Here is a 13107-nt window from a genome sequence, read left to right as displayed (position 1 = left end):
AGAAGTGACTAGAATGGTTGACGAGGGAAGGGCCGTGGATGTCGTCTATATGGACTTTAATAAAGCGTTTGACAAAGTCCCTTATGGTAGGCTGGTGAAAAAGGTTGGATCTCATGGGATAAAGGGGGAGGTGGCTAGATGGGTGGAGAACTGGCTTGGTCACAGAAGACAGAGGGTGGTAGTGGAAGGGTCTTTTTCCGGCTGGAGGCCTGTGACTAGTGGTGTTCTGCAGGGCTCTGTATTGGGACCTCTGCTGTTTGTGATTTATAGAAACGATCTGGAAGAAGGTGTAACTGGGGTGATCAGTAAGTTTGTGGACGACACGAAAATGGCTGGACTTGCAGATAGTGAGGAACATTGTCAGAGGCTACAGAAGGATTTTGATAGGCTGGAAATTTGGGCAAAGAAATGGCAGATGGAGTTCAATCCAGATGAATGCGAAGTGATGCATTTTGGTAGAACTAACGTAGGGGGGAGCTATACGATAAATGGCAGAACCATAAAGGGTGTAGATACGCAGAGGGACCTGGGTGTGCAAGTCCACAGATCCTTGAAAGTGACGTCACAGGTGGAGAAGGTGGTGAATAAGGCATATGGCATGCTTGCCTTTATAGGATGGGGCATAGAGTATAAAAGTTGGGGTCTGATGTTGCAGTTGTATAGAACGTTGGTTCGGCCGCATTTGGAATACTGCACCCAGTTCTGGTCGCCACACGACCAGAAGGACGTGGAGGCTTTAGAGAGAGTGCAAAGGAGGTTTACCAGGATGTTGCCTGGTATGGAAGGGCTTAGTTATGAGGAGAGATTGGGTAAACTGGGGTTGTTCTCACTGGAAAGATGGAGGATGAGGGGTGACCTAATAGAGGTGTATAAAATTATGAAAGGCATAGATAGGGTGAACGTTGGGAAGCTTTTTCCCAGATCGGTGGTGGCGTTCATGAGGGGTCATAGATTCACGGTGAGTGGGGGGAGATTTAATACGGATATCAGAAGGACGTATTTTACACAGAGGGTGGTGGGGGCCTGGAATGCGCTGCCGGGCAAGGTGGTGGAGGCGGACACACTGGGAACGTTTAAGACTTATCTAAATAGCCACATGAACGGAGTGGGAATGGAGGGATACAAAGGAATGGTCTAGTTTGGACCAGGGAGCGGCGCGGGCTTGGAGGGCCGAAGGTCCTGTTCGTGTGCTGTATTGTTCTTTGTTCTTTGTTCTTTGTTCACATCCACCAGTTCCCCTCTGTCAACCGCACTCATTATATTCTCAAACAATTCCAGTAAATTCGTCAAACATGACTTTCGCTTCATGAATCCATGCTGCGTCAGCTTGATTGAACCATTCTTTTCCAGGTGTCTGGCTATTTCTTCCTTAATGATAGATTCCAGCATTTTCCCAACTCCAGGTGTTAAACTAACCAGCCTGTCATTCCCTGCCTTTTGTTGACCTCCTTTTTTAAACAGTGGCGTTACATTCGCTGTTTTCCAATCAGCTGGCACCTCCCCAGAGACCAGTGAATTTTGATAAATTACAACTAATGCATTTGCTGTTACTTCTGCCGTTTCTTTTAGTACCCTGGGATGCATTCCATTCGGACCAGGGGACTTGTCTACCTTTAGTCCCATTAGCCTACCCAGCACTACCTCTTTAGTAATAGTGATCGTTTTAAGTTCCTCGCCCCCGACAGTCCATTGACCGTCAATTATTGGTCTGCTATTTGTGTCTTCCACTGTGAAGACCGACACAAAAAACTTGTTTAAGGCCTCGGCCATTTCCTCGTTTCCTATTATTAAATCCCCCTTCTCATCTTCTAAGGGACCAACATTGACTTTAGCCACTCTGTTCCGTTTTATATATTTGTAAAAGCTTTTACTATCAGTTTTTATATTTTGTGCGAGTTTACTTTCATAATCTATCTTTCCTTTCTTTATTGCTTTCTTAGTAGTTCTTTGTTGTTTTTTAAAGCCTTCCCAATCTTCTAGTTCCCCACTAATTTTGGCCACTCTGTATGCATTGGTTTTTAATTTGATACTCTCCTTTATTTCCTTAGTTATCCATGGCTGGTTATCCCTTTTCTTACATTCCTTCTTTTTCACTGGAATATATTTTTGCTGAGTACTGAGAAAAATCTCCTTCAAAATCCTCCACTGTTCCTCAACTGTCCCACCAATTAGTCTGTGTTCCCAGTCTACATTAGCCAGCTCCGCCCTCATCCTATTGTAATCTCCCTTGTTCAAGCAGAGGACACTGGTTTGGGACCCTACTTTCTCACCCTCCATCTGTATTAGAAATTCAACCATATTGTGATCACTCATTCCAAGAGGATCCCTCACAAGGAGATCATTCATTTTACCTGTCTCATTACACAGGACCAGATCCAAGATAGCCTGCTCCCTTGTAGGTTCTGTAACATACTGTTCGAGGAAACTATTGCGACAGCATTCTAAGAACTCTTCCTCAAGTCCACTGCGTCCGACTTGAGTTGACCAATCAATATGGAGGTTAAAATCTCCCATGATTATTGCTGTTCCATTTTTACATGCATCTGTTATTGCTTGTTTATAGCCCGCCCCAACTTGAAGTTATTAGTTGGGGGCCTATAGACTACGCCCACCAGTGACTTTTTCCCCTTACTATTCCTTATCTCCATCCACATTGATTCCACATTTTGCTCCTTCGAGCCGATATCGTCTCTCACTAGCGCCCTGATGTTATCTTTAATTAACAGAGCTGCCCCACCTCCTTTTCCTTCCTGTCTATCCTTCCAAATTGTCTGATACCCCTGGATATTTAGTTCCCAGTCCTGGTCACCCTGCAACCTCGTTTCTGTAATGGCCACTAGATCATACCCATTTGTACTGATTTGTGCCGTCAACTCATTCACTTTGTTTCGAATGCTATGTGCATTCAGGTAAAGTGTCTTTATGTTAGTCTTTCATACCTGGACCTGATTTGTTAGTGCATTCCTTTGTTTGCATGCTCTGTCCCTTCCTGTCACAGACTGGTTATTCTTCCCCAGACCATCTCCTTGCACTATGTTGACCACCTCCCTTCTCTTGCTTGTCACCTTTTTTACTCTGCCTGAGGTTAGATTCCTGCCACCTTCTATACTCTCTGTTCTATTACGTGGTCTGGAAACTTTACTAACCTCTCCTGAGCCCTCGGCTCCTTTAACTAGTTGAAAGTCCTCATCATTAACCTGCACTCCTACCCTCTCCTTTACCTTTGATTTTCTAATTCTCCATACAACTGAACCCTCCCCCCCACTATTTAGTTTAAAGCCCTATCTACAGGCCTAGTTATACGATTCGCCAGGACTCTGGTCCCAGCACGATTCAGATGAATACCATCCCATCGGAACAGGTCCCCTCTTCCCCAATACTGGTGCCAATGTCCCATGAATTCAAACCCATTCCTCCCACACCAATCTTTGAGCCACACATTTACCTCCTTAATCTTATTGACCCTGTGTCAATTCGCTCGTGGCTCAGGTAGTAATCCAGAGATTATTACCTTTTTGGTTCTGCTTTTTAATTTAGCTCCGAGCTTTTCATATTCCCTCAGCAGAACCTCTGTTCCTGTTCTACCTATGTCATTGGAACCTACTTGGACCACGACAACTTGATTTTTACCCTCCCACTCCAGGTTCCTCTGCAGCCCAGATGAGATATCCTGAACCCGAGCACCAGGCAGGCAACACAACCTTCGGGATTCTCGATCCTGGTCACAGAGAACAGTGTCAATGCCCCTAACTATACTATCCCCAATTACGACTACATTTCTTTTATCTCCCCCGACTTGAACGGCTCCCTGTACCATGGTGCTGTGGTCAGTTTGCTCATCCTCCCTGCAGTCCCCGTTCCCGTCCACACAGGGAGCGATGCTGCCTCTCCACTGCAGGTCGGAACCTGGTCATAAGAACATAGAACTAGGAGTAGGAGTAGGCCATCTGGCCCCTCGAGCCTGTTCTGCCATTCAATAAGATGGCTGATCTTTTCATGGACTCCGCTCCACTTACCCGCCCGCTCACCATAACCCTTAATTCCTTTCCTGTTCAAAAATTTATCTATCCTTGCCTTGAAAACATTCAATGAGGTAGCCTCAACTGTTTCACTGGGCAGGGAATTCCACAGATTCACAACGCTTTGGCTGATGAAGTTTCTCCTCAACTCAGTCCTAAATCTACTCCCCCTTACGTTGAGGCCATGCCCCCAGTTATAGTTTCACCTGCCAGTGGAAACAATCTCCTTGCTTCTATCTTATCGATTCCCTTCATAATTTGAAATGCTTCTATAAGATCTCCCCTCATTCAAATACCCTGCCCCAAAGAACAAAGAACAAAGAACAGTACAGCACAGGAAACAGGCCCTTCGGTCCTCCAAGCCTGTGCCGCTCATTGGTCAAACTAGACCATTCATTTGTATCGCTCCATTCCCGGAATGCTCATGTGACCATCCAGGTAAATCTTAAACGATGCCAGCGTGTCTGCTTCCACCACCCTACTTGGCAGCGCATTCCAGACCCCCACCACTCTCTGTGTAAAAAACGTCCCTCTGATATCTGAGTTATACCTCGCCCCTCTCACCTTGAGCCCATGACCCCTCGTGATCGTCACCTCCGACCTGGGAAAAAGCTCCCCACTGTTCACCCTATCTATACCCTTCATAATTTTGTACACCTCTATTAGGTCTCCCCTCATTCTCCGTCTTTCCAGCGAGAACAACCCCAGTTTACCCAATCTCTCCTCATTGCTAAGACCCTCCATATCAGGCCACATCCTGGGAAACCTTCTCTGCACCCTCTCTAAAGCCTCCACGTCCTTCTGGTAGTGCGGCGACCAGAATTGGATGCAGTACTCCAAATGTGCCCTAACCAGCGTTCTATACAGTTGCAACATCAGACTCCAGCTTTTATACTCTATACCCTGTCCTATAAAGGCAAGCACACCATATGCCTTCTTCACCATCTTCTCCACCTGTGCTGCCGCCTTCAAGGATTTGTGGACTTGCACACATCGGTCCCTCTGTGTTTCTATAGTCTTGATGGCTCTGCCATAAAGGTCAAGGGACATTTCCATGGCCTGTATCGCTCCCGCTGCAATTCCCGTGTCGGGCGGAATGGAAAAATTCTGCCCAATGTCTCAGATCAATGGGCAGCACAATGGCACAGTGGTTAGCACTGTTGCCTCACAGCTCTAGGGACCTGGGTTCAATTCCCGGCTTGGGTCGCTGTCTGTGTGGAGTTTGCACGTTCTCCCCATGTCTATGTGGGTTTTCTCTGTACACTCCAGTTTCTTCCCACAGTCCAAAGATGTGCAGGCAAGGTTGATTGGCCATGCTAAATTGGCCCTGAGTGTCAGGGGACTAGCTAGGTAAATGCATGGCCTCCTTTTGCACTGTAGGATTTTATGATTCTATGAATGTCTATGTGTCTGTGTGGGTTTCCTCGGGTGCTCCAGTTTCCTCCCACAGTCCATAGGGGTGCGGTTAGGTTTATTGGCCATGCTAAATTGCCTCTAATGTTATGGGAATTAGCAGGGTAAATGTGTGGGGTTACGGGAATAGGGCCTGGTGGGATTGTGGTCAGTACAGATTCGATGGGCCGAATGGCTTCCTTCTGTACTGTCGGGATTCTATGGAAAACTGGGCCATGTTAGAAATGGAATGAGTTTTAAATAATGTGATGGGGTTCGAGTGGGAAAAAGAACAAAGGGGAAGGGCTGAGAGTGGGTGGAAGACAGGAAATTTTAAATGGCCAAAGAGTTGAAGGAGCAAAACCAATGAGAGAGGAATGGAATGTAATTTGAATTTTTTTCATGGACCTGGGTGTTGGTGATGCGATCAGATGTGCCACCCATTCCTGATTGGTCTTGGGAGGGGAGTGAAAAGCCACCATCTTGATCCGCGGTGGTCAATGTGGTGTAGGTACACCCACACGGCTATTAGGAAAGGAATCCCATGAATTTCAACCAGCAACACTGAAGGAAAGGTGATATTGTTCCAAAATAGGATGGTGTGTGTATTGGAAGGGAGCTTGCTGGTGGTGGGTGTAAGCTGGCCAAGGTTTTAAATTTTATCTGAGTCAGCGTTCGTGTACTTGCTTAACTTGGCCATTTTATAGTGACATCACGGGAACAGAAAAGGAATCCATGTTGAAGTTGTTAACCGTTTACAACAAAACTATCCGAATACCCTATTAAGAAGCAGTCACTGACTTCCAACAGGAGATTTCACAAGGAGGAAGTACCTCCATTACTCTGGTCATTGAAGGATAAATAATTCATCATCAGTATTAGAAGTTGCTTCATATTATTTCTCTATTTCTCAATTAGCATTTCTAATCAGAGAAATAAGGTGTTGTAATAGCTGGAAAAGAAATGGCAATAAGCCTTGGACTCACACCCTATCAGGAACACATAGGGCCTTATTTTACCATTTTGGTTCCAAGAGTTGGGCAGACTTGAAACTGGGAGTGTTTCAGATCCGACTTTTAGACCCGTTTTCAGGCGCCCCCATACACACTCTGCCTGAAAAAATAGCAGCGATTCTGAATCACGCCGCACAGGCCTGTGGGTGGGGCTTAATGCACCCGAAATCCTGCAGCTCCGATTGGCGCCTCCCACTGCGTCTGCGCAGTAAAAAAAATAGAAAAACGCTCCCCTGCCACATCACTCCCAGGCCGGATAGTGCCTCCCCTCTGGCCCCCACAGATATTGCCCCACCCCCACAACATAACTGACCCCCGATCACCCAACCCCCACAACCCAGATTTGATTAGGGATAGTCAGCACGGTTTGGTGAAGGGTAGGTCGTGCCTCACAAACCTTATTGAGTTATTTGAGAAGGTGACCAAAGAGGTGAAAGTGGTTGACGTGGTGTGTATGGATTTTAGCAAAGCATTTGATAAGGTTCCCCATGGTAAGCTTTTGCAGAAAATACGGACACATGGGATTGAGGGTGATTTAGTGGTTTGGATCAGGAATTGAATAGCTATAAGAAAACAGAGGGTGGTGGTTGATGTGAAATATTCATCCTGGAGTTCAGTTACTTGTGGTGTACCGCAAGGATCTGTTTTGGGGCCACTGCTGTTTGTCATTTTTATTAATGACCTGGATGAGGGCGTAGAAGGTTGGATTCATAAATTTGCAGATGGCACTCAAGTTGGTGGAGTTGTAGACAGTGCTGAGGGAAGTGGCAGGTTACAGAGGGACATAGATAAGTTGCAGAGCTGGGCTGAGAGGTGGCAAATGGAGTTTAATGTGGAAAAGTGTGAGGTGATTCACTTTGGAAGGAGTAACAGGAATACAGAATACTGGGCTAATGGTAAGATACTTGGTAATGTGGATGAACAGAGGGATCTGGGTGTCCATGTGCATAGATCCCTGAAAGTTGGCACCCAGGTTGATAGGGTTGTTAAGAAGGTGTACGGTGTGTTTGCTTTTATTGGTAGAGGGATTGAGTTTCGGAGCCAGGAGGTCATGCTGCAACTGGACAAATCTCTGGTGCGGCCGCACTTGGAGTATTGCGTACAGTTCTGGTCGTCGCATTATAGGAAAGATGTGGAAGTGTTGGAAAGGGTACAGAGGAGATTTACCAGGATGTTGCCTGGTATGGTGGGAAAATCGTATGAGTAAAGGCTGAGGGACTTGAGGTTGTTTTCGTTGGAGAGAATAGGTTAAGAGGTGACTTAATAGAGGCATACAGAGGATTAGATAGGGTGGATAGTGAGAGCCTTTTTCCTCGGATGGTGATAGCTAACACGAGGGGACATAGCTTTAATTTGAGGGGTGAGAGATATGGGACAGATGTTAGAGGTAGGATCTTTACTCAGAGAGGAGGACGGGCGTGGAATTCCCAGCCTGCAGCAGTAATGGACTCGTCAACATTAAGAGCATTCAAATGGTTATTGGATAAACACATGGATGATATTGGAATAGTGTAGATTAGAGGGGCTTTAGATTGGTTTCACTGGTCGACGCAGCATTGAGGGCCGAAGGGCCTGTACTGCGCTGTAATGTTCTATGTTCTATGATCGCGGCCCCCTGCCCCTCTTTTCCCCCACCAATCGCACCCAGATTGGCAGCGAAACCCCCTTCCCCCCACCGGTCATACGCAGATTGGCAGCGAACCCCCCCTTTCCTCCCACCGATTGCACACAGAGTGGCAGCATGCCCCTCTGACCCCCCAACCCCCCCCCCCCCCCGAGAGCCATCTGACCCACCTCCCTCCCCCTGCCCACCCACCACTGATCTGAGTCAGAGAACTGCTGGAAGCTCTGAACTTACCTCCTCAGAAGCTGGAGCGCCCAAATTGGACCTTTGCGCACCATGTCTGTTTTACGCCGAATCTGGACGGGCAAACGCGATGGTCAAGGGGGAAGTTTGGGCGAGCAGCCCATGAAGTCGCACCCGTTCCGGGCACGGTCCCGACGGTAGCCATTTTCGGCCATTGGTAAAGGAGGAATAGGCACGGAGATGGGCGTGGATTGCGCTACTCGCCTCACACCCGACATTACCAAGTTTCCCCGCCAGAAAACCGACACAACTTGATGGTAAAATCGGGCCCATACTGACCTTGATTGTTGAGTCTGTCTCAATGAATGGAACTGCAGTAAAAATATCAAGATAAGGGACTTTGCTTAAAGGAAGACATTGTTCTGGGTTTAAGACAATGGGTGTAATTACTGGAACCAATGGAGTTAACTTTTATCACATTATTGACAAATTATAGACCAATTAGCCATTTCAAACAACCTGGCTAAAATGAGCCTACAACATCTTTTGAGTACAAAAGAAGAGGTTGTGGGAACCATCTGAATGATCACCAGGTGTGGAAGAACCCATTCAGACCTTTGGGGAAGTTGAGCATCGAGTGTGGTCAGCACTGGGATTGGTTTGCTGATGGAGTCTCTCACAGAATCCCTACAGTGGAGAAAGAGGCCATTTGGCCCATCGAGTCAGCACCGACCACAATCCCGCCCACCCCTAACCCCGTAGCCTCACGTGTTTTCCCTGCTGGTCCCCCTGACACTAAGGGGCAATTTAGCATGTCCAATCAACCTAAACCGCACATCTTTGGACTGTGGGAGGAAACCGGAGCACTTGGAGGAAACCCATGCAGACACGGGGAGAATGTGACAACTCCACACAGACAGTGACCCAAGTCCAGGAATCGAACCCGGGTCCCTTGCACAGTGAGGCAGCAGGGATAAGCACTGTGCCACCGTGCCGCTCTATCAGTAGAAATCCCAGGAATGTGTGGTGCTTCTCGGAGGCAGTGACGGTTTCTCTGTCAGTGCGAGGAGTTCAAGGTGTTGTCCATTTCTCTTGGATTGATCACCCATTTGGAAGCATGAACTTGGGAGAGTTTTATTGGGAAGAAAACTTTCACTAAATTCCTCCCCTGTTAGTTGATAAGTTCTGTAAAATTTGCTTATCCACAAACCTTGTTATCGCTTCCTAATTTGTTCTCTCAGTCTTTGCAGAGTGGGAGTAATTACATGGGGAAAGCCAACTTCAGTGGGGTTCCAATCCAGATCAATTGAAATCCCAGGTTACCAGGCAAATCTATAATTGAGCGATGGCTGGGGTAATTTGGGTACAGAGGGGGTAAATCCCCACAGAGGGGAAAGGGACGACAAATAAACCCAGAGATAGTCAAGTTAGTGGCACACGGTTTCTCTTGAACACGGCAGAATTTGCTGCCACTGAGCCTCAGTCAGGAGGCCGTGTTCCAGCAGCATCCAGGAAGCTGACAGAGATGCAGTGTATCAGCTTCCACAAGGGGACATGTCCACTCCAATAGTGGCATTCATGCCTGGAAAAGAGCCCTGATTACACTGGGAAAATGCAGCAGGCACAGCTGGAGTCAGGACATGAGTTTGGAATCCCATTCCCTGCACACGTGGGAAACCTTCCCAGACTCTGGGAGCATAAAGCCTGCAAGGAGCAAAGAAGTCACCCAAGTGTCCCTTCAACCCACTGGTAACGTGTGAACGAGGAACGCTCTGGGATTGACGATAGCGGAATTCTTTGGTCAGTGTGTCAGTCTGTACAGAAAGTTTCAAACGTGACAGGTTAAAGAGCGAATGGTTGTTTATATTCTGTTGTTACTTTGAAGGAACATCTGACATACCTGCATCATTGCCAAAATATGAATAGTTGAAAAGTTTCTCCAGGCCGGTCTGCAAATCATCCAATGATTCAACCTGAGTTTCAACCCATTGCATAGGGTGGAATTTGACTTCAGCATAAGTCTAAAAGAAGAAAATAAAATTGATGACGACATGACACAACTGAACTCGCACCAAAATACATCCGTGTTGAGGGGACTGTCCTTGGTTCCCTGGTGTGGGAGCAGTCACCATGTCCTGGATGGACTGGGTTTGAAAGCGGGTCGGGTTTGGAGTTTTTGATGGAATTCTCAGCATCACTATTTCCAGATTCATTTTCCTTCCCCTCTCATGCACTCGTTTAACTTTAGTGTTGTTGCTGAAAGCCATCGACACTGAATCATGTCCAGGTATTGTGTCTCCCTTTGGGTGTTTTACCTCATTATTGAAACAGAGAAGCTTCAATGGGTTAGAAATTGGTCCCTTGTTTCCAGGCACTTATCCAAGATGAAAGGAGTTAAAATGTCATGGGACTATAAGAAATAGGAGCTGGAGTAGGCCTTACAACCCCTTGAGCCTGCTCCACCAATCAACAAGATCATGTCTCACCTTTAACCTCAACTCTAGTTTCCCATGCAATCCCCACCAGTTGCATCATGTTGTTGGGTTGGGGAAGTTTCAAGGACTCCCAAAGCCTGCTGACTGCAGACATTCTAATTCTATTGTAACACATTTGCAGATTTGAGAACATTCCCCATACCAGTTTCTTGTCAAGCTGCTTCCTCCTGGACTCTTAGATCATGAGGAAATGTCACTTCCTTCTATCACAACACAGGGTATTGCAGTTAACCCTTTATGGGATGTATCCTGATACACTCCATTTTGCGATAGCTGTGATGAACCTCGAATTCAAAAATCTAGCTATCTGAGCCTTGAATATACTCAACGATTCAATATCCAAAACCCTTTGGAGTTACAAGTTAAAGCATCACCCAACTCCATCATATCTGGGAGTGACCACATATAGACCACTGACTTTCCAGCAACATCTGAAAACAACTGCAGCCAAGGTTAAGTCCTGAGTCTATTATCAAGTATTTCATAACTCGGCATTTGGAAGCCAGTGATATAATAAGACAGAGTCAGCGTGGATTTACAAAAGGGAAATCATGCTTGACGAAGCTATTGGAAATTTTTGAGGATGTAACAGGTCAAGTTGACCAAGGAGAACCAGTGGATGTGGTTTATTTCGACTTTCAAAAAGCTTTCGACAAGGTCTCAAATAACAGACTACTATGTAAAATTAAAGCACTTGGGATTGCAGGAAATGCCTTGAGACGGATAGAAAGCTGGTGAGCAGATAGGAAGCAAAGAGTTGGGATAAATAGTTCTTTTTCTGATTGGCAGTCAGTGACTAGTGGGGTTCCACAGGAATCTGTGCGAGAACCTCAACTGTTCACATTACATTTTAATGATTTGGAAGAGGGAACTAAATGTATTATCTCCAAATTTGCAGTTGATAAAAAGTTGGGTGGGAGGGTGAGCTGTGAGGAGGATGCAGAGATGCTTCAGTGTGATTTGGACAAGTTGAGTGTATGGGCATGTGCATGACAGATGCAGTTTAATGCGGATAAATGTGAGGTTATCCACTTTGTTCGCAATATGAGGAAGACAGATTATTACTTGGTGTAAATTGAGAGAGATGGATACACAATGAAATCTTGGATTCCTCGTGCATCAGTCACTGAAAGTAAGCACGCAGGTACAGCAGGCAGTTACAAAGGCAAATGGTATGTTGGCCTTCATAGCGAGAGGATTTGCGTATAGGGATAGGGATGTTTTGCTGCAATTATATAGGGCATTGGTGAGGCCATAGCTGGAGTATTGTGTGCAGTTTCAGTGTACTTTTCTGAGGAAGGAGATCCTTGCTATAGAGGGAGTGCAGCGGAGATTTACCAGGTTGATTCCTGGGATGGCAGGTCTGTCATATGAGGTAAAACAAAGTTGATTAGGATTATATTCACAGGAGTTGAGAAGACTGAGAGGGATCGCATAGAAACTTATAAAATTCTAACAGGGTTCGACAGGGTAGATTCAGAAAGAATGTTCCCAATGGTGCACCCAATTGCAGCTCCTTACAGAACGCATGGATAGCAGTTGGATGCACTTAGGAGCATGAAGGAGGCGGAAAATGTCAGAGATAAGAGCTTTAGAGAAGTGGTCACATCGAAGGTGCAGGCAGATAGATGGGTGACCGCCAGAAGGGGCAGGCAGTCAGTGCAGGAATCCCCTGTGGTCAACCCTGTCTCTAACAAGTATACCATTTTGGATCCTGTTGGGGAAGATGGGCTATCAGGGGATACCAGCTGCAGCAGCCAAAGCAGTGATACCATGGCTGGCTCTGTTGTTAAGCAGGGAGGGACAAAGAGGACTAGAGTCATAGTTATAGGGGACTCTGTAGTTAGAGGTACAGATAGGCGTTTCTGTGGACGTGAAAGAGACTCCAGGATGGTATGTTGCCTCCCTGGTGCCAGGGTCCAGGATATCTCTGAACGGACAGAAAGCATTCTGAAGGGAGAGGGTGACCAGCCAGAGGTCGTGGTAAATATTGGTACGAATGACATAGGTAGGAGGAGTGATGAGGTCCTGCAGCAGCAGTTTAGGGAGTTAGGTCGAAAGTTAAAAAGCAGGACTTCTCGGGTTGTAATCTCAGGATTACTCCCTGTGCCACGTGCTAGTGAGGCTAGGAATAGGAAGATAGTGCAGCTCAACACGTGGCTAAACAGCTGGTGTAGGAGGGAGGGTTTCAGATATCTGGACCATTGGGCTCTCTTCCAGGGCAGATGGGAGCTGTACAAGAAGGACGGGTTGCATCTCAACTGGAGGGGCACAAATATTCTGGCCAGGAGGTTTGCCGGGAGGATTTAAACTAGTTTGACAGGGTGGTGGGACCCAAAGCAAAGGTGCATTAGCTGAAGGGGAACGAGAGAATCGGGCCA

At 46.6% G+C, this 13107-nt stretch overlaps 2 protein-coding genes across 2 annotated transcripts in view; one reads left to right on the top strand and one right to left on the bottom strand.

Annotated features, from left to right (window-relative positions):
• LOC144493386 (uncharacterized) overlaps positions 1 to 13107 on the top strand; it is a 159276-nt gene that overhangs the window by 64361 nt on the left and 81808 nt on the right. The gene's annotated exons all lie outside the window — the stretch shown is intronic.
• LOC144493916 (uncharacterized) overlaps positions 1 to 13107 on the bottom strand; it is a 39103-nt gene that overhangs the window by 17038 nt on the left and 8958 nt on the right. The window contains exon 2 of the mRNA XM_078213498.1: positions 10132 to 10252. Within this exon, the coding sequence (XP_078069624.1) occupies positions 10132 to 10252 (121 nt within the window). The remainder of the gene's footprint in view (positions 1 to 10131; positions 10253 to 13107) is intronic.

The sequence above is a fragment of the Mustelus asterias genome, chromosome 5 (assembly GCF_964213995.1).
Source record: "Mustelus asterias chromosome 5, sMusAst1.hap1.1, whole genome shotgun sequence".
Lineage (NCBI taxonomy): Eukaryota > Metazoa > Chordata > Chondrichthyes > Carcharhiniformes > Triakidae > Mustelus > Mustelus asterias.
This window is presented reverse-complemented; position numbering and strand designations above follow the sequence as displayed.